The sequence below is a fragment of the Oryza glaberrima genome, chromosome 5, assembly GCF_000147395.1.
Source record: "Oryza glaberrima chromosome 5, OglaRS2, whole genome shotgun sequence".
NCBI lineage: Eukaryota > Viridiplantae > Streptophyta > Magnoliopsida > Poales > Poaceae > Oryza > Oryza glaberrima.
The window spans coordinates 19,223,188-19,243,501 of NC_068330.1; the positions used below are offsets into that span (position 1 = coordinate 19,223,188).

At 43.2% G+C, this 20,314-nt stretch overlaps 2 protein-coding genes and 1 long non-coding RNA gene across 5 annotated transcripts; 2 read left to right on the forward strand and 1 right to left on the reverse strand.

Moving 5' to 3' along the window:
- Window positions 1-809: 809 nt before the first annotated feature.
- Window positions 810-5,469, forward strand: LOC127773821 (uncharacterized). 3 transcript variants are annotated; one of them, XR_008017634.1, is made up of 9 exons: window positions 837-1,468; window positions 1,566-1,656; window positions 1,753-1,901; window positions 1,984-2,227; window positions 2,369-2,473; window positions 2,547-2,729; window positions 2,823-3,024; window positions 3,602-4,477; window positions 4,885-5,469. XR_008017634.1 is itself a non-coding variant. In XM_052300004.1 (8 exons), the coding sequence occupies exons 1-8, from the start codon at window positions 1,107-1,109 to the stop codon at window positions 4,084-4,086; spliced, it is 1,821 nt and encodes a 606-aa protein (XP_052155964.1). In that variant the 5' UTR covers window positions 837-1,106; the 3' UTR covers window positions 4,087-5,469. The 3 variants fall into 3 exon arrangements, 2 of the variants coding, with proteins under 2 accessions (XP_052155965.1, XP_052155964.1); XM_052300004.1 differs by having other exon boundaries at window positions 3,602-5,469; XM_052300005.1 differs by lacking the exons at window positions 2,823-3,024; window positions 3,602-4,477; window positions 4,885-5,469 and having other exon boundaries at window positions 810-1,468; window positions 2,564-2,699.
- A 1,905-nt stretch (window positions 5,470-7,374) lies between these two features.
- On the forward strand, window positions 7,375-10,637 carry LOC127773822 (uncharacterized). Its single transcript, XR_008017635.1, has 4 exons — window positions 7,375-7,520; window positions 7,774-7,901; window positions 8,047-8,373; window positions 9,480-10,637. It is a non-coding gene; the product is annotated as an uncharacterized LOC127773822 (long non-coding RNA).
- A 4,057-nt stretch (window positions 10,638-14,694) lies between these two features.
- Window positions 14,695-16,699, reverse strand: LOC127774082 (transcription factor DIVARICATA-like). The gene is made up of 2 exons (XM_052300355.1): window positions 15,791-16,699; window positions 14,695-15,686 (listed from the first exon to the last, which is right to left on the reverse strand). The coding sequence occupies exons 1-2, from the start codon at window positions 16,264-16,266 to the stop codon at window positions 15,215-15,217; spliced, it is 948 nt and encodes a 315-aa protein (XP_052156315.1). The 5' UTR covers window positions 16,267-16,699; the 3' UTR covers window positions 14,695-15,214.
- Window positions 16,700-20,314: the final 3,615 nt, after the last annotated feature.

Genomic DNA, 20,314 nt, shown 5'->3' on the forward strand with positions numbered 1-20,314 from the left:
TTGCTGCAACAACATCAACTGAAATAGAAAAAAACAGAGTACTCAATCAGATCCAATACCTTGGATACCGGAGTTGCAGGTGGAGCTTGAGCAGCTGGTTGTGCATGTGGAGCTGGAGCAAGCGCTAGTGAAGGTAGACGTGGAGCCAACACTCTCCGACGCTGCATCCGGAGCTCTTCGTCGGAGTCGACGACAACCTAGCACTGTGGCATGAGCTTCCTGCGATTCCCCCTCGAGCTCTCACCCCTTTCCTTCGCCCCAAACCCCGTGTCGCCCTTGCTAACCTCGACGGGATAGCCTAGGTTACCATGCTGGTCCGGAGCTTTATCACCAGAAACAGGCACCGTGGAGCTTGTGCTTGAGCTGGCGGCGCAAGGTAGTTGGCGATGTGGTGCCGTGTTGTGGGAGGCGAAGCGTCGTTTCTCGTATTAGAGACGATGTATCTCTGTCAACGGAAAGGGCAATTAGGGGAAATTAAGTCTCTTTTCGTTAGGCTAGGGATCTAGCTATTTGTGCTTCATCACGTGCACCATTCAAACATGTTGCTTGCCCTGATTAACCATTCAAAAGTGGGCTATGTGGCCTTACATGTTGCTTGCCCTGACTAACCATTCAAAAGAGGACACCAGCACTGTAGAGTGGATGACCTATTTCAGTTCGTTTGTTTGTCGACGCCAAGGTAAGTGTATTTGGCAGCATCGAACGTGCTAGCGACACGCATAGCGTGCCCTGCTATTGGCCTGAAGGTCCTAACGAGGCTCAAGCTTTTCGTCCACCGGTAGCTCCAATCGATCTGTTTCGCTTTGCTTCCGTCAGCCACCGAATTTGTTTGCCTCTCTCAGCATCAGCCAAGCGTCTGCCCTCGGTTCGTCACAAGGTCACATTCTTCATTCACGATAGGGCTGGCCGGCCGGGGACCTGTGTGTGTGTGGACGGGTCACGTCTCGTGTACCACGCGGTGCTTGGCCTTGTTTGGAATATTTGAAACGGAAATCCCGAGGTGGCGCGAGGCAAGCAAACATCCCCCACTCGAACAAGGGAGGGGATCAGACGATCAGTAGAGAGCCGAGCAACGCCCACAATCTCGCGAATCCGCTTCACCCGGCATGGCAGCGGCGGCGCTGTACAAGGACGCGGCGGCGCCGGTGGAGGCGCGGGTGCGCGACCTGCTGGGCCGCATGACGCTGCGGGAGAAGGCGGCGCAGATGGCCCAGATCGAGCGCACCGTCGCGTCGCCCCGCGCCATCGCCGAGCTCGGCGCCGGCAGCGTCCTCAACGGCGGCGGGAGCGCCCCGCTCCCCCGCGCCTCCGCCGCCGACTGGGCCCGCATGGTCGACGGCATGCAGCGCCACGCCCTCTCCTCCCGCCTCGCCGTCCCCATCCTCTACGGCACCGACGCCGTCCACGGCCACAACAACGTCTACGGCGCCACCGTCTTCCCCCACAACGTCGGCCTCGGCGCCACCAGGTTAATCCGCCTCCTCCATGTTCCCCCCACTTTTTGGTGTTCGGTTTGGTTTGACAATCCAACCAATCCGTATGCCTTTGAGGCTTTGACCTCCCAGGGACGCGGAGCTCGCGCGTAAGATCGGCGAGGCGACGGCGCTCGAGGTCCGAGCTACCGGCATCCACTGGACCTTCGCGCCCTGCGTCGCCGTGAGTAGAACTCCAAAACTATCCGGATTAACCGATGTTGTTTGTTTGGGATCCATCCTTGATGCGTGTGTGTTCTGGTGGCGCAATGCGTGATAGGTTTGTAGGGATCCGAGGTGGGGGAGGTGCTACGAGTGCTACAGCGAGGACACAGAGGTCGTGCGCTCGTTGACCACCATCGTCTCCGGCCTGCAGGGGCAGCCACCGGCTGACCACCCTCATGGTTACCCGTTCCTCTCATCCCCTAGGTAGTTATAAACAGTGGGATTCACTGCGGTTTTGGTATAACCCACAACCTGTTTGTGTAAATGGGCCTATGTGGTTTTGCAGGGTGAATGTGCTTGCTTGTGCCAAGCATTTCGTTGGGGATGGTGGCACGGACAAGGGGATCAATGAGGGAAACACCATTTGCTCACTTGAAGATTTGGAAGGGATCCATATCAGACCTTATCCTGATTGTATATCTCAAGGGGTGGCAACTGTCATGGCGTCCTACACCCAATGGAACGGGGAACCATTGCACGCAAGCCGCTATTTGCTGACAGATGTTTTAAAGGGCAAGTTAGGCTTCAAGGTAGTAGAGACTATGGAAATTGTTTACTTGCACTATCACCCAAAAAAAAACAAAAGAAAAAGATTATGAAAGTTGGTTGGCATTTTATCATGTACTCTTAGGTTGTGGCTGTGAATTAACATGTATAAGCTCTTGTTTCAGGGTTTTGTGGTGTCAGATTGGGAGGGTATTGACAGGCTCTGTGAGCCCAGAGGTTCTGATTATCGCTATTGCATCGCACAGTCTGTTAATGCAGGAATGGATATGGTATTTATTTAGTTATTAAGTGGTCATATGAAACACATTCTCCAGTTTGTTTCATTTGTTGAATAATCTGCAGATTATGATACCTTTCAGATTTGAGAAGTTTTTGGAAGATCTTGTGTTCTTGGTAGAGGCAGGGGAGATACCAATGTCACGGATTGATGATGCTGTTGAGCGGATTCTGAGGGTTAAGTTCATATCCGGAGTGTTCGAGCATCCATTTTCAGATCCGTCTCTAGCAGATATAATTGGTTGTAAGGTGGCATGCATGTTTTGATGTTCTATTTGTTCTTCTGTTTGAATTGTCTCACACTGGATAGCTCCAACATATATATGCATGTTGATCTTTTAGGAGCATCGGTTGCTGGCACGTGAGGCTGTTCGGAAATCTTTAGTACTTCTAAAAAATGGCAAGAATCAGAAGGAACCATTCCTTCCATTGGCCAAAAATGTGAAAAGAATACTTGTAGCTGGAACACATGCTGACAATATTGGATATCAGTGTGGTGGGTGGACAATAGCTTGGAATGGAGACAGTGGAAGAATTACTATTGGTAAGCACTAAGCGAAAACCCAGCTATAACATATACTCCGTATTTTGTATGTGTGAAATATTTATGTTGCCCACTTCAATATTCCGTGCTGTTTTTGTACCATTGGCCAATGTCGCATTCGATAATATATGGTCTGGTGCTATTTTCTAGGGTAGTGCTTGGCACTTCGATAGTACAATAATTTTCATACTTTCATATTTTGGTAGCTTTACTGCCCTATCTGCAAGCAGAAATAAAAATTGTGAGGTTAAGCCGTTGAGTTGGAGTTACCACTTTCTAATTCTTCTCTTTTGATTTTAGAATGACATTGGTACTGAGTTAACTGTTTCTCTTTTGATTTTTTTTCCCCTGAAAGAAACTAGTTTTCTAATTAGTTACTGATAATTTACACTTTACAGTCCACTTTAACTGGTGGGATGCATACAACTGGGAAGTATGACCAGCGGATTTTTCTTTTCCTTTTTAAGATGCATCACCATCTATCCTTGGAATTAGAAAACAATAAAACCTAGTTTCTTTATATGACGCACTCAATATTATTTTTAAAAGCATCTATATTTTGTATCTAAAACAACAGGTACAACCATATTGGAAGCTATAAAAGAATCCGTGGGAGCAGAAACTGAAGTTGTGTATGAGGAATGCCCAACAGAAGCCACAGTTGAAACTGGGGAATTTTCCTATGCAGTTGTTGTGGTTGGTGAGGTTCCATACGCTGAATGGTTGGGAGATAGAACGGATCTTAGTATTCCATTTAACGGCTCCGACCTTATTTCTCGTATTGCTAGTAAAGTCCCTACCCTAGTTGTGGTTATATCTGGAAGACCATTGGTTGTTGAACCCCAAGTTCTGGACAAGGTAGATGCTCTTGTTGCTGCCTGGCTACCTGGAAGTGAGGGTATGGGAGTTACTGATTGCCTCTTTGGGGATCATGATTTTTTGGGTACATTGCCCGTGACATGGTTTAGGTCTACTGATCAATTGCCTATAAATGCTAGAGATGCTAGTGATGACCCATTATTCCCTTTTGGGTATGGGTTGAAAATGTTCCGAGGTGATTAAGTTTTTAGCATTAATCATTGTTGGTTCGGTTATACATTTGAATGCTTATATGAATCTTACACACGCTGTACCAGTTGGCTTTTTGAATAATGTAAAAGAGAAATAATGTCATGTTTCAGTATTGCAGGTGTGCTGTAAGGTGTAAAGCTTGATTCTTATATTTTTCATAGAGGTTTTAGTTACTCCTTTTCATTACTTGTCTATGTTACTAGTTGAATTTCAGATATGTTTCAATTTTGTCTTGCTTATTTGCTTTGACTACTTTGTTTTTGTTTTGCACATTCAAATTTGTGCTGAAGGCAGATCAACTATTAACAACAGAATAGGCCAAGCGATGATTGGGCCATTCGTCGTGTCACTGAAATCAGTATATCAGAAGTTGAAACTTCAGGTGATAAATTGGTGCATTTTTATGCATGGTTTACTGATGGAATGAATACAGTAAACAGACTGGTTACTCTGAATGATATTTCTGAGCACTTGGCTGAAGCCATTTGCTCGGGGTTTCCTTTTATGGACAAACTAAGCACATTGAAGTGGATTCATGATGTAGTAATTCACTGGAACAGAATGATTCAGATAAATAAGGTCCTTCAATAATCAGTCCTTTCTGATGAGGAAGTCATATTACTACTAGGTGGAGGCTCATTTCTGAAAATATATTCAAGTTCTCTAGGTTTGCCATACTGCTAAGGGCCATGTTCTGCACGTATCACTAATCGTTGCGTATTTGAAATCTAATCTAGATTTAAACAGTGGGCAGCTTTTTTCCTCATATTGTGTTTTGTCATGCAACAGAAAGGTGTCTTAGGGGAGGAGGCAATATGTAAGGATTGAGGTATAGAGAGTTGAGTATAGAGATGGTATGCATGCTTAATTATTCAGGTCAAATCTTGGCCACTTCTGGCATATCATTATTGCTGTTTCATGGAAAATGTTATCAGCAACAGTGCTCCATGGAATGATACTATTGCTGGAGATCGGAGGCATAGATCTTACTTGGTTAACATACTGAAGTTTGACTCCGGTTCTTGCTGTGATATTGATGGCCTTTACCTGGAATGACAGTGCCTCATGACTTGGGAAAGGAGGCTCAAATTTCTGCCTCGATAACACCACCCCCCCCCCCCTCTCTTATAAGTAATTATATGAAGCATTTGCATGTCAAGTTTCATAATGCTTATGCTTGGATTCCTTTTGCTGCTATTATATAGTATAGTAATTCGTTGCAATCCTTAAGTCAATTAAATACATGTAAGCAAAGTGAGTACATTTAGGCTTAGGAAATATTCATGATTCCTGCAGAATATTGAACTGTTCTCTATGAAATTATGTAAATTCCTGCGTTCCACACAGAATATATAAAGTTGTTTTCCAAATATATATGCTTGATAACTCCAAATACCTCAGATGGTTTTAATTCCATGATAACTCCATGAGAGCCTGAGAAACATATTATTCATAGCTTGTATAATGGCTACGAGAGTACAATCGATTACTAACAGGACAGCATGATGCATTTTCTTTTCTTTCTGAAAGTTCCATCGCCCACCATGGCACTCACTGGCCAAGCTGGTCCTTTATGGACTTGAAGTGATGCTGATGAATTTGAACAGATTCCTTTCTTGGAGATTCATACTCAAACAAAAAAAAAGCAGTGTTTACTGCTGGATTTTCTTTTAAATGTTTCCATCAAACATGCGTTGGAAGGGGAAAGGATATATTTCCTGGCACTAAACGTTTTGTCTGCTAACAATGTAATTTCAAAATCCATTGTTCTCTTGATGATTTTTTTTACGATAAAGTATGCTATTTGAAGCTACCGTTTGCAACAGTTTCGGATGCATTTTTTTACATATAAGACAAAATACCCATAAAACTGTTGCTACCTTTTCTTTCACAGAAAATTAGGGTAAGCCTGCTGCATGGATTGAAGTTTTGAGCAGTTTGTGGATGACATCCAATTGCTAGCTTAATCAATGCTGCATCTCAAAGAATACTGATGTGAAGATTCTTGCAAGAGTCTTGGAGCACCCATGCTCTTGTACATCTCTTAATGCAAATACTCATGTGGTAAACTCTTTTAGATGGTTTATTATTTGGTCAGTGACTCAGTGTTGTTCTTTTCCCATGTATTATGTTTTTAGCCAAGAGTGGATTTATAAGCTGTAAGAAGCATGTGATAAAAAAAATTACATGTGAAATTCAATTACCAAAACTCATTCAGAAACTGTCTTCTGTTTTGCCAAAACATAATGAACTTTCTATCTATACCCTAACTGTATAAATCGTCTATGCTGTTATATTTCGTTTAAAGAACCCTTTGAGAAATGCAAAGGCAATCCTGTTAAGTTTGTTTGCTTCTAGTATATTATATTACTGTAGTCCGTATTTGATCACCTTGTGCCAGGTTCTCTGATAAGTGATGACTAGTTTTTTTTTGCACCTTCTATTGATTAGCCTGGCTAAAATATGCGTGTCCCTGAAGTAGAACTGATGGAGATATGGAAGGGAGTGAGGCGATCTGGATCTGCTATGGTCCAAATGCTGTTGAAAACTTAAAATCTCCTTGTTTTCGTTTTGCATATATGACGTGAGCACAGCTTTGGAATTACTGGTAAGGATTTCAGTTCTTTTCTGAAATCATTAAGTATGAAATATCTGTTTTGAGGTCTGAAGTTTATAAGACTGCATGGCAAGAGATACAGGAAATGTAGTGACATGACAAAAAGGGAAATAGAAAGCATGAATTATGTTGATGAAAATGAAATTTCAGTTACAACAGGATCTTACGATACAGAATATCTAGTAAATCTAAGAGAAAGAGCATCACTTCCTTTTGCATTCAAGTGAAAGTTCAAAGCCCTGAGACAAGCACCATGATCTGATCTGTGGTCCAGTAATGATTTTACTTTAGATCTTTGCAAGAAGTGAAACTTCTATGGCCTGCCCATCAATTGAAGGGGCCACTAGAGCAGATAAGCTTCAGGGGCTATTTAGTGATAGGCAACCAACAAGTTAATAATGCCTAACTCTATTGAAAAAAAAAATCTAAGTTGTTAGATATTTTTCCGTTGCTACGTACGTACAGTGGTTATTTCCTTTTAACTGAACAACCTTGTATTTTAAATTATTAGAAACTGCTCACAAAAATGTTTAGGGCATCTCATTAAGGATTACCTCCAAGTTCACATGGAGGACATTTTAAAATTTTAATTATCCAGCATTTCTTCCTCTCTTTTTTTTGTTAAGTTTTAAGTGGCTTTCTTTTAAGTTCTTTAGGCTTTACTTCCTCAGTCCAAAAAAAAAGGTACTCCAACTTCTGGGGATAAATCTGAAGGGCGTAGATCTATTCTGCTGTTTCAATTTCACATGGAGGATTAAAATTACTGTGCGTCAACTATCTCGCCGTAAGATACTGTTGAGAGAAACAGGTATTGTTTCACCTGCATTTATATCACAAGCAATTGTCTTTCTTTTCACATGTGTTTTTCTCTCCTTTCAATCTGGTGGCATGTGCCCATTATTGAGCCATCCATCTCCGCTCTCCTCTCTTGCATGTGCAGCACCTCCGGTTTTTCAACTTGTGCATAAAATAATTTCGATGGATGGTCCCTCTTCCATCCCCCTTAGCACAAACATCAGTGCATGTGAGATGTGACACCTCCATGTTTACAATTTTTACAGGCACGCTCGGTATTATCTGTTCCTGCCAAAGAAATAAATCTGGAGAAAACTGATTACCGAGATGCAGCCGGAGAGAAGAAGAGCACCCATACGCATCCACTGTTAGATTCAAAGGCAGGGGGGCACAGGTACGTATTGTAATGGTTGCAGTTGGGGAGGGTGGTCCGTCCCCTACGGGGTTGATGGCTACCTGCTGCTTGAATGGCCCTGTTGGTTTTGAACGCCTCTTGATGCTGCGTTGGAGTCACGACCAGTGTGTGTGTCCCTGTACAGGAGAAGCGACGCGGATGCTCTCGGTCAATTTGGTCCGTCCCGTGGCGATAACGATGCCCACAGCCGCAGCCGCAGGGGCAGAGGCAGAGGGCATCTCGTCTCGTCTCACCCATGACGTCGTCCCGTCGCAGAGCCATCAGTTCAGTTGTTGCTGGGTTCCCATCCTTCCTGCCGCTCATCGAGAGATGCAGGATGCTGACGCGGCTGCTGTGCTGATCCTGTTCACTTGCCTCTGCAGCTTTGCACTGATCCACATCGATGATAATACTACTCCTATTTGGTCATTTGGTGTGCAAGTGCAGCAACAACTTGGCGTTTCACAAAAAGGTATGTCACGTTCACGAACCTGCATGTTCTTGGAGAATGTATATTTTTGTACTGGTAGTAGTTGTTGTGTACTGATCAAGCAAGGTGTGAGGCCGTACGCTGGCACGTAGTACAGTGGATGAGGAGAGTATTCTGATCGTAGTGGGGGGGGGGGGGGGGGGGGGGGTAAACTACTCACGGCCTCCTGCCGGGAAACTACACCTACCCGGTGGTCCAATAATCCCCCGTAATATGTTACGTGATGGTCGGTATTAGAGCTCATTTGTTTACTGCATGCGCATCGACCAGCTCTGCCCCCACTGGCTGTGTCAAGTGTCAGCTACGCCAAAAACGTGAGCTCTTTTTTTTTGCTCCAAGTGCGGGGTTAGCTATACCTACTTAGTCTGATCTAAGCACACTTTTCTACCAAATCTAGCCAATGGATACTTGGGCCTTCCCTTCATTTTGGAAAAAGTAAAGTAAGTGGCCAACCTTTTTATATTGAAAGGTTTTGATGAGGCGAATTTGGATGACATGAATCCAAAAGCATAATCTAGGAAAAAAAACAGAATGAACCATTAGAGCGCCACGACTTGTTGAACAGGATTACAAAATCGTGTGAATTGTAACAAAAGAAGGGTTTGGAGTTCGTATTAGGGAGTGAGGACTTTTATACATACTGTCAGTACAAACAAAGACACTTCAAAAATTTGCCACAAAATTGAAAAGGCCAAGTGGCAGCGCGGCATGCTCGTGGTGGCTAGCAGCCGTGGCACGCCTAGCGTTGTTTCATTGTATGTTATGAATTCATCCGAGTTATCCCAATTCCCAAGCAATAGCATAGGAAGACAATTTTATCTCTTTTAATTTTATACAATCTAATTTAAGTGGAATACCAAATCACTCTAAATCTTTGGACCGTTTATATTAGTATTATATACTGCCGATAAATTGTACTGATAAAAGTATTTTTATTTGTTGCTCTAAATCTTTCGACTGTATTTGCTGGCTGCACTAGTGGTGCACCGGTGCTGAGCGCTGACACGGTTTTTCTGTTCTCTTTGCTTTGAGCTGTGAAGTACCCCTTTTCCTCCCATAATGATATGCTTTGCCTGTATTGGGAGCAGCAAATCTTTGTGGTCCGACGTGAGAAAGAAGGGAGACGGAATCTCGAATCTCTGCAACCAGCCTCTCTACCTCTAGTCCCGGCTCAATTATACGCCCATTTGCAGAGTAGCCCCCAGGAATCTCAACACTTGCTACTCGTGCAACGCAAAGGCTTTTACCGACGCCGACACCTGTTGATGCCCTCCCCCCAAAAAGCGCCGTGATGTCGATGCGTTGCGGCCTGTTCCAGTTTTCCCCCAATGGCAGCTCGGCAACGCCGAGATCACTCAACAGCACTAGCGGTATCCAAGCCACAGCTTTCAGTCTTTCACGCGGTGCGTGGAGGAGTTGATCATCTGCACTCTGCAGCACAACAGGTGTTGCACAGTTGCAGTAGCTGGATATCACCCGATCAGGTGCGCAATTGAACTCCCATCCCCTAACGCCATAATTTCAATCCCTAACAAAGTTTATGTTACAATGTTCTACTCCAATATATAAAGTTGCTACCGTTTGTCAATTCCTAAGGAGGAAGAAAAATAAACTAAGATAGAGCGAGGCTAGCAAATATTCCATACATCCTAGAATGTAAAAAACTTTTAACATTTAAAATTTATCTCAAAGTATAACAATTTATCTTTTTACTTCACTCTTTAAATAAATTACAACCATCTAATATTTATTTATTTAACATTTACTTCCTCATTTTAACCAATTATAACCATCATTTATTTAATTTTATCTATTTTTAAATAACCATGCTACCCACTAAACTTCTTATATTTTAGGAAAAGGGAATAATTGTTTTGTTTTCTACTAAGTAGAAGAAAAAAAAAAGGAAAAGCACAGGATGTCGCCCACTTTGCTTGTGTTGGATTGCATGCATCTTTCGCTCCTGCCCGCCTGCTTGTCCTAGGGGGCCCACTTGCAGCCCCACAGCTGCAAGTTGCCGTATTATGGTCCTTGGCCTGCACTATGCTGGAACCAATAATACCAAATGTATACTAATAATATACTAGTACACGGTTTGCAGCGAAAGGGACACCAACTAGCACACAAGATTTCATCAGAGCCTGTCTATCTTCGTGTTCTTGTGAATTGTGGTGAAGAGGCCTTAGCACCGAGTAAGGGTTTGCCTTACCGCCGCTAACCGCGAGATACGGTAATATAAATACCACGGTAACCTTCTTAAATTCAAATAAATTTAAAAAATAAATTTAAAAATAATTTAAATTTTTGATAAATTTTATATGGTTTTTGGCGGTTACCGTGCCGTAACCATGCTTACCGCCGGGGCGCTGTAACTCCGGCCCCGGCGGTTTGGGAAACCCTGCCAAGTAGACGAGCAGTAGTAGTAATAGTAACGGGTTCAGTTCTTTTGCCACCATCCTGAATTCCTGACCAGACGAAGCATCTTGTTAAAGACCAGCTTATTGAGAATTTGTAATGTCTGAATAAGATGATCCAAGCAACGAGCTGGGGGTGGAGAGGCGCTACAAGTATGGTTGACGTGACAGGAGTGATCATATATTTTTCTTTCTTTTTTTTTTCTTTGGCTTGGAGCTGAGTCATACGCAACGAAATCAACACGCGAACACAAGCAACGCACTACATTCGTTTGGAGTAGACTCTCTCCTAGTCTCCTGTTATATCTATGCTTTGCACTGTCTTGTATCGAACGGGAATTCTGTGGCACTGCTCATATGTGCAATGATAACCATTGACATATGGATCTGGGGTTATATGTGTTATGGCATGGGCAATAGTGCAAAGGATTCATGTTCATCTTAAATTGCTTTTGATAAGAAATCAACCTTCTATTTTGTCTCCTCTTTTTCCCCCCTGTCACACAGAGTGAAGAACAGCAAATCCTATAGGCCTAGTGCTCACGGGAGATTCATGAATTGTCGTCCACCCGAAGGTTATTTTACCCATAACGTCATCGTTTCACCCATGTCGGGTATAGGGTACGGTCATTGGTGCTTAGTGAAGTTGCCCTGCACTCATGCCATTCGGCATTCCAGCTTAGCTTGACACAAGTGATCCCTGAAAGAGTGATGAAAGGGTTCCAATTCGTACCGCTAAGTTCCTGCCTTTTCACTCGAAAAAATATTCGGATAGGAGTATACTATTTCTTCTTAATACCATTGATACTTCCACTACCGTTCTCATCTAAAATATTCCCTCCGGCTCTAAATATTTGACGCCATTGATTTTTTTAAAATATGTTTGACCGTTCATCTCATTTAAAAAATTTAAGTAATTATTAATTCTTTTTCTATCATTTAATTCTTTGTTAAATATACCTTTACGTATACATGTAATTTTACATATTTCACAAAAGTTTTTGAATAAATCGAACGGTCAAACATGTATAAAAAAAGTTAATGGCGTCAAATATTTAGGGACAGAGGGAGTACATCCTCAACTTGAAAATACAACCCATTAATTTTCACATGAATAGAAAATATATCATGATGAGTTCTTTATATATATATATATATATATATATATATATATATATATATATATATATATATATATCAAGAGATTACGGGGTAACTCATGCTTCATTAAGTTTACAAATTCAAACTGATTGGAATGTGGCTCCATCGAATCACCCAAAACTACTTGAAATCAACTGTTTCCGCTCGAATTTTGCTGAGCTTTACCGAATTCTACCGATTTGAGCTAGCTTGCATAGGTTGACAAACTTGTAGTGGTGTTTTGAATGCATTCGTGAACCTGCTTCATAGAATTAATTATTAGAGCATCACGAGTAGATGCGCAATATACTTTTCACTTCTAAAATTTTAAGCTTATCGATGGAAAGTTTGCTCCAACAGTTTTCCTAATTAGTATCCTAAAATTTTAAATCCCCTTTCCCTTCTGGCTCTCAACTAGTGGGAGAGAGCATCGGCTCCGAGTCCGCAGCGATCAGATCGTGCAGGAGGAAGTGAAATCGACAACTTCAGTTGATAGTTTGGATTATCTCTTATAGAGAAGTATCTTTTAATTCTTAAATCCTCATTTACGCGCGTTTTGTGCTTCACATATTAAGACGCTTTGGATTTAAATAGATTCATATATGTATTTCATATATATGTTTAAGTTTATACTTATGTTAACATAGGCCGTGTTTAGTTGCAAAATTTTTCTTCAAACTTTCAACGTTTCCATCACATCAAAACTTTGTTACACATACAAACTTTCAACTTTTCCATCACATCGTTCCAATTTCAACCAAACTTTCAATTTTGGTGTGAACTAAACGAGAAAATTGCTTATCTACCATCGCATAAGATGGGAGTCGCTCAAATACCATCACTAAAATGGGCTTCGCTATAATACCATTCTCAACCAAGATGTCTTTGCTCAAATACCATCCCGGACAAAAATGCCCCTAGTTCATCTTCTTCCTCTCTCTCTCCCTCCCACCCTCCAGTGGAGGAATAGGTCGTCGGCGACCACCACCGGCTCCACTACCTCGTCGCCGTCGCTCGTGTCGTCTCGGACATCGTCGAGCACTACAGCCCCGCCCCGGCTCGTCGGCTGCCGTCGCGCACCGCCTCACTCGCGTGGTCTCGGCTGGCCGTCATAGTGCGTCACCGCCCCACCACGACGCGCCGCCCTTGCCAGTCACCATCGCCGTCGCCGCCGCCGCCGCCGCTGCGCCTCGCTCGCGTGGTCTCGATTGGCCACCGTCGCGTGCCGCCGCCCCACCCCGAGCCCACCCTGACTCGTCGCCCTCGCTGGTCGCGGTCGCCGCCGCCACCGCCGCCGTGACGAGAAAGAGATAGAGGGAGGAGATGCCCCAACTCATCGCCCGCCGTCGCGCGCCGCCTCGCTCGTGTCGCCTCGGTTGGCTGCTGTCGCATGCTACCACCCTTCTCCGACTCACCGGCCGATGACGACCTCGCCCCGACATGGTGGCCGAGACAACATGAGCGACGGTGGCGCAGCAATGAAGCCAGCGGTGGTCACCGGCGACCTATTCAGCCATTGGAGGGAGGGAGGAAGAAGAGCTAAGGGGTATTTTTGTCCGGGATGGTATTTGAGCAAATACACTTTGGTAGAGGATGGTATTCTAGCGAAGCCCATTTTAGTGATAGCATTTGAGCGAATCCTATCTTATGCGATGATAGATATGCAATTTTCTCGAACTAAAAACAGCCATACTCCTACCAGAAAAACCGATCCTCTCTTGATCAGAAGATTCTCATGGATTTCCAGGGCCGCGGAGATACCGCGTCCACCACCGGAGGCCGGGGGAAGTTCTCCCCAAGATTGCGTCTTCCCTGAGAAAATCAACCGGCACCACCTTTTTACCCTTTCCAGGGAAGCATCTCCCCGTTTTTTCACCGATGCGCACGGCCGCGGGCCAGGCCAAGCGAAGCCCCAGAGCCAGGCACCGAAGCTGCCCCGATTCCCCTCCCTTCTCTTCCCCCGATGGCGTGCCGTGAGCCACCAATGGCACTTTCCCTGGGGTGGATCTGTGTGTGCAGGCAGCCTGGCGCAAGTTGAAGGTGTTGTGCCAAATGAATCCTGCAACAGCAGCGAACTGTTTTGCCGTGCCCACCCTTTGTGGTGGTGTGGTGCCCCGTTCCCTTCCATTGGTGTTTCTGTGGGCTGTGATTGTGAAACACAGAGGAGAGAAGAGCTAGCAGGAGGATGACACAGAGAGGTTTATGGCATGTGATGCTTGGTTCTTTGGTGGTGGACCTCCAACTCTCAATTCCCTGCTACTGTTGCCTGTGTGACAGCCACACCTCCCCATCAGCATCAGCTGGGGGTACTTGCAAGGTACAACCTCCATTTCAGCTAAACTAATCACGGCTCATGCGATGGCAAGCTCCCATTGGCCGCCCAGAGGAGGAAGTAACCAACTGGACTCGACTGCGGGTGAAGTAGTAGTAGAGTGTACGGTGTAGGCCTGATCTCAGACCGGTCATTAATAAAGTGTCATTTGGGTAAAGCAAGTACTCCGGTGCTTGTAATCCGTAAGACGAAATTCTCAGCCAGAGTGAAGTCAATGGGGGGAAGCTTCTTATTAGAGGGGAGTCATTAGCGCACACCACGTCTGCTTCAGGTTTTATTCCCTCAAAAGCGACAGGAAAGAGCAGATAAAAACCATAATTATCATTAATAAAGCAAGGGTCAATGAGAGGGTGACCAATGCTAATACCCTCAACTGAACACTAGAGAGCCTTGACAAAAAGAAAAACAGAGACAATATGCTGCTGCTACGTGCTATATCTCCAAATAATACTTGCATGACAATAATAACTTGACTAATAGTACATCAACAAAAACGGTGTCTAGCTGGTAGTAGTACCCATCCTGTGCCTCCTCCCATAGCACAGGAGATAATCAATGGAGTATCAAATATCAATTGTGAACTAATTATTTAACCTTGGTCTTGGTCTTATGTACACAGATGCGAAATGCAGAGATGCCATGTCCAATATGCTTCTTCTTCTTCTTCTTTTTCTTCTATCTCGTGATTCTTCTTCTTCTTCTTCTTCCTCTCATCATCCGGGATACACGGTAGTAGGGAGCTTAATTTAGCAGCAGCGCAATGCTTGGCTACTGTGCTGTTACTACTTGTCCTTCGTGCTGTTGCGATCATTTCGTTTTCAGAACTCCATTGATGGTTGGAAGCAAGAGCACGAGTTGCATCTCCCTCCTCGAGCACACCAAGAGACGAGAGCATTTTCATGGTTGGTCGTGGGTTGCTGCTCCAGGAACAGGGTTGTCAACCGAGAGGCTGCATCAGCTGGCCGCATTGCATCTGCACCAGAACGGAGTCGTCGAGGCGGCCGCCGCCGGCGACGTGCGAATTGCCGGCCTCGATCTTCACCTGGGCGTAGGGATGGGGCATGAAGTGGTGGTGCCCGGCGCCACGGCCGAGCGGCGGCGGCGGAGGCTTGCCGTCGACGAGCATGCCGAACTGCTCCGAGACGGCGGCGGCGGAGGAGGAGGAGTGCGCGGTGAGCACGGACGGCGGCGGCGACGGCGAGGGGTTGCCGTGGTCGTCGTCGGGGAGGTTGACGGTGGTGATGTCGTGGATGCTGGAGCGGCGCTTGTCCTTGCCGCCGGAGTTGAGCCGGATGAAGTACTTCTGCGCGTGGCTGGCCACCTGCGTCGGCGTCCGGCTCGTCACGAAGTTGCGGGAGATGTTCCTCCAGTCACCTCTGCCGTACTTCTTCAGCCCCATCAAGAACAACCTGGAACAAAGAAAGCCTCACCAAATTCAGCTCCAAGAACACGCCATGGCTTCATCAGCTTGGTCCAATTCCATCAAAGATTCTGAGAGTTGGGGGTGGCTTACTTGTGCTCCTCCTCTGTCCACGGCACGCCCTTCTTGCGCTCCTGGTCAGGGCCGCGCGCGCGCTTGCCGCCGACCATGTAGCAGGAGCGCTTGAACCCAAGGCCGGCGGGGTCATCGCCGCCGTCCCAGTCAAGAGTGAACCCGGAGCCGCCGCCGCCGCCGGCGGCGCCGTAGTGGGGGAAGGGGACGAGGCCGGCCTCGATGAAGCAGACGTCGTTCTCGAGGTCGTCGTAGTGCGTCATGACGTCGGCCACCGTCTTGCCGGGCAGCAGCAGCGCCACCCGCTCCCACCTCTCCGGGTCGTTCCGGTCGAGCGCCGCCAGCGCCTGCTCGAACACCTTGTTCTCCTCCTGCGACCACGCTCCGCCGCCGCCGCGCCGGTCCGGCAAGAACCACCCGCCCGCCGCCGCAGCCTGGCCGACGAAGTAGTGCGCCGGCGCCGGCGGGAGCACCTCCATGTACGACTCCTTCATCATCTCCGCGACCGCGAGGCGGCTGGCTGGCTGGCCGGGCCAACCGACCAAGATTTTTCACCTTTCTTTCTCAAAAGCGAGCTCTTGGGAGGTGGAAGAAGAGGGGGAGGGGAGATGGGGGGCGGCAGAGAAGGGCGGTATTTATGGATGCTACAGCATCAATTCCGGCAGATGCCAAAGTGGCCACAGATGATTCGGCCTCCACCTTGAGACGCCGCTTAAAAGAAATCGAGGCGTTCGTTGATTGGCCCTTGGTGGAGTTTGTGGCGTCTCAACCAAACAAAAGCCTCCTCCTCCTCCTCCTCCTCGGCTTCTCTCACTCCTGCGAGATGAGGAGGGCAGAGCACAGGAGAAGCTGAGCTGAGGAGGAGCTTGGTTGGGGTTTCGCCCGTGTGCGCGGGTGGGTGTTGGTCCAGGCTGGGAGAAATAATAATAGGGACACTTGGTGCCTTTCCTGTGCAGTTGCAGGCAACGTTGCGTTTCTTTATTGGCCGTTGCTTGCCGCTTTTCCCAATGCTGGAGGAGGAGGAGGAGGAGGAGGAGGAGTCCCGGCTTGTTTATTCGTCCCTTCATTCATTACCAATGGTCTAGAGACGATCCACTTCTCATGTTGTGCTAGCATTTTCGGTTGGCCAATTCAAGATTACAAATCATTCTATCTTTTATCTATTATATTATTAAAACAGCTAGGCACCATGTTCTCTGTGGAGGCTAGAAATTCCTACATTAATCGGAGAAAAAGAAAAAAAAAGAAAATGAGAGTCCAAGTAGAAGTATAATCTAAAAATAGCTATATAAAAATAGCTGAAATTCGGAATTAAAAATAAGCAATATTGAAAGAAGTTTCTATATAAGAACCCAATACGAGATTAATTAAAATTCGAAATAAAAATAAAATAAAATCTAAAATTAGAAAAGAAAAGAAGAGTCCAAGTAGAAATACAATTTAAAAATAGCTGGAATTCGGAATTAAAAATAAGCAATATTGAAAGAAGTTTCCATGTAAGATCCCAATACGATATTAATCAAAATTCGAAATAAAAAATAAAATAAAATCCAAAATTAGAAAAGAAAAGGATAGTCCAAGTAGGAATATAATTTTAAAATAGCTGAAATTCGAAATTAAAAATAGGAAATATTAAAACAAGAGTCTATATAAGAACACAATACGAGATTAATTAAAATTGGGAATAAAAATAAAAATAAAATCCGAAATTAGCAAAAACAAAAGAAGAGTTCAAATAGGAGTACAATTTAAAATTAGCTGAAATTCGAAATTAAAAATAAACAATATTGAAAGAAGAATCCATATAAGAACCCAATACGTGATTAATTAAAATTCAGAATATAAAATAAAATAATATCCAAAATTAGAAAAATTAAAAGAGAGTTCAAGTAGGAATACAATTTTGAAACAACTGAAATCTGTACTATTATAAAAATTGAAGATGTTTTTGCCGGTATTTTGTTACGTCATCCGTGTATAAGTTGGTTTTTAATTTCTTTTATTTTTAAAAGACATATCCGTCATCCGGTGAAAAAAAAGCGAGAAAAAAAAATTAAAAAAGGAGAAAAATAAAACTTCTATCGTAAAGAAAACGTCCGACTCCTCCGGTGGAAAAAAAAAGGAGAGACGACGGAAAAAAAAATCGATACAAAAAATAAAAAAAGGAGAGAAAAATTTATACCGTAAAAAAAAGTCCGACTCTGACTCCTCCGGTGGAAAAAAAAGAGAGACGACGGAAAAAAAAATAACGACCGACTGACTCCTAAAAGAAGTCCGACTCCTCCGGTGGAAAAAAAACAGAAAAAAATAAGAGAAAAAGAACTTCTATGTAAAAAAAGTCCGACTCCATAAAAAAAGTCCGACTATCTGTGGAGAAAAAAAAGGCAAGAAAAAATAAAAAAAAGAGAAAAAAAACTTCTACCGTATAAAAAAATAAAAACGTCCAATTCCTTAAAAAAAAAAGTACGACTCCCTCGAAAAAGGACTTTTTTTGTCCGTAATCTTCTCTTCTACTTCTACTATTTTTTTTATAAAAAATTTCTACTATTATAAAAAAAAATTAAGATGTTTTTGCTGGTACTATAAAAGTTTAAGATGTTCTATTGTCGGTAATTTGGTACGTCATCCGTGTATGAGTCGGTTTATAAATTTGTTCGCTTTTGAAAAAAATATATATCCTTTGAGTTGGTTTTTAAGTTCGTCCGCTTTTGGAAATATAGGAGTTGTATAAGAAAATTCGCATGCTAACTTTAGACGAACAGACTCCTAACCGCAGCTTATGATTTTTTAGAAATATATAGATCCAAGCGAATTCTCACAGTGAATTTCATCGTAACTAAACCATATAACAATAATAAGACTAAAATAGTTGTCACCCGTTGCAGCGCATGGGCTTTTCTTTTGAAAATAAAAAATAAAATATTAAAAGAACACAATACGGTATTAATTAAATTTGAAAAAAAAATTCTGAAATTAGAAATCAGAAAATAAGATTTCAATTTGGAATACAATTTATAAATAATTAAATTTATGATAAAAATAAAGAATATTGAACGAAAAGACCATCTAAAATACATGACGAGATAAATTAAGTAAGAAGCCTATAATGGAGCAAAGTGGTGGCGATTGATACGATATATAAAAACTATTAATAAAACACCAAATAGAATCCTAATAACGATTAAAAGGAGAGACGATAGGAAGGCCGTGAAGCAAACGAACAAAGCGATTGCCAGGACTTCTAAAAAGTAAAAATAAAAATAAACCTCAATGATAATTATATTCGATTTTTAAAATCTCAATGACAATAAAAAGGAGAAGCAGCGGGCGGGGTGTATAGGAGTATAGTTGCAGAGCCGCCAACGATTGACGAGACTTCTAGGAAATAAAAAAATGAATTCCAATGATAGTTATGTTCAATTTTTAGAACCACAATGACAATAAAGAGTAGGCGGCGTACAGGCCGTAGAGGAGCATAGTGGCATCGTTTGACAAGACTTCTAAAAATTATAAAAAATGAAACCCAACAAGACAATAAACTCTAAAAACTACAAGGTTCAATTTTTAAAAGTTCGAAACTTCTAAAAAGTAAATAAAAAACAATGAAAATCATGTTCGATTTTAAAATCTCAATGACAATAAAGAAAGGAGGCAGCGGGCGAGCCGTAGAGAAGTACAATGGCAAATCCGCTGACGGTTTGGCGGGACTTCTAGAAAGTAAAAATGAACCCAAACGATAATTATGTTCGATTTTTAAAATCTCAATGACAATAAAGAGAAGAGATAGTGGACGGACCATAGAGGAGTATAATGGCAATGTTTGACGGGACGCCTAGAAATTATAAAAACGAAACCCAACATGACAAAAAAACACTCTAAAAACTATAAGATCCAATTTTTAAAGGTTCTAAGGAGAATGAATAGAAATAGTGGTAGATCGAACAGGCAAATAAAGAAGGAGATGACATAAGGGGTAGCAACTGGTGTGACTTTTAAAAAACTATATAATTAGAAACACGGGGATGATAAGGTTTGGTCTTTCAAACTCTTAAGACAATGAGATAGCTATTTAATAAATTTTAAGTAAAACCATACTAAAACTATATGATTTTATTTAGGTGCTAGCCACGCAATTGCGCGGGTCACCCAGCTAGTTTTATTAAAACAGCTTGGAAATGAGGCACCACGTTCGCTGTGGGGCTAGAAATTCCCACATTAATTGGGAAAAAAGAAAAAGAAAAAGAAAAGGAGAGTCCAAGTAGAAGTACAATTTCAAAATAGCTGAAATTCGGAATTAAAAATAAACAATATTGAAAGAAGTTTCCATATAATAACCCAATACGAGATTAATCAAAATTCGAAATAAAAATAAAATAAAATTCAAAATTAGAAAAGGAAAGGAGAGTACAAGTAGAAATACAAAAAAATAGCCGAAATTAGGAATTAAAAATAATCAATATTGAATGAAATTTCCATATAAGAACCCAATACGAGATTAATCAAAATTCGAAATAAAAATAAAATAAAATTCAAAATTAGAAAAGA

Coding starts and splice junctions, on each gene's coding strand:
- LOC127773821 (XM_052300004.1), top strand. CDS start 1,107: ATGGCAGCGGCGGCGCTGTACAAGGACGCGGCGGCGCCGGTGGAGGCG. Junction 1,469..1,565: donor GTCGGCCTCGGCGCCACCAG/GTTAATCCGCCT, acceptor TTGACCTCCCAG/GGACGCGGAGCTCGCGCGTA. Junction 1,657..1,752: donor CCTTCGCGCCCTGCGTCGCC/GTGAGTAGAACT, acceptor AATGCGTGATAG/GTTTGTAGGGATCCGAGGTG.
- LOC127774082 (XM_052300355.1), bottom strand. CDS start 16,266: ATGATGAAGGAGTCGTACATGGAGGTGCTCCCGCCGGCGCCGGCGCAC. Junction 15,687..15,790: donor TGGACAGAGGAGGAGCACAA/GTAAGCCACCCC, acceptor TCTTTGTTCCAG/GTTGTTCTTGATGGGGCTGA.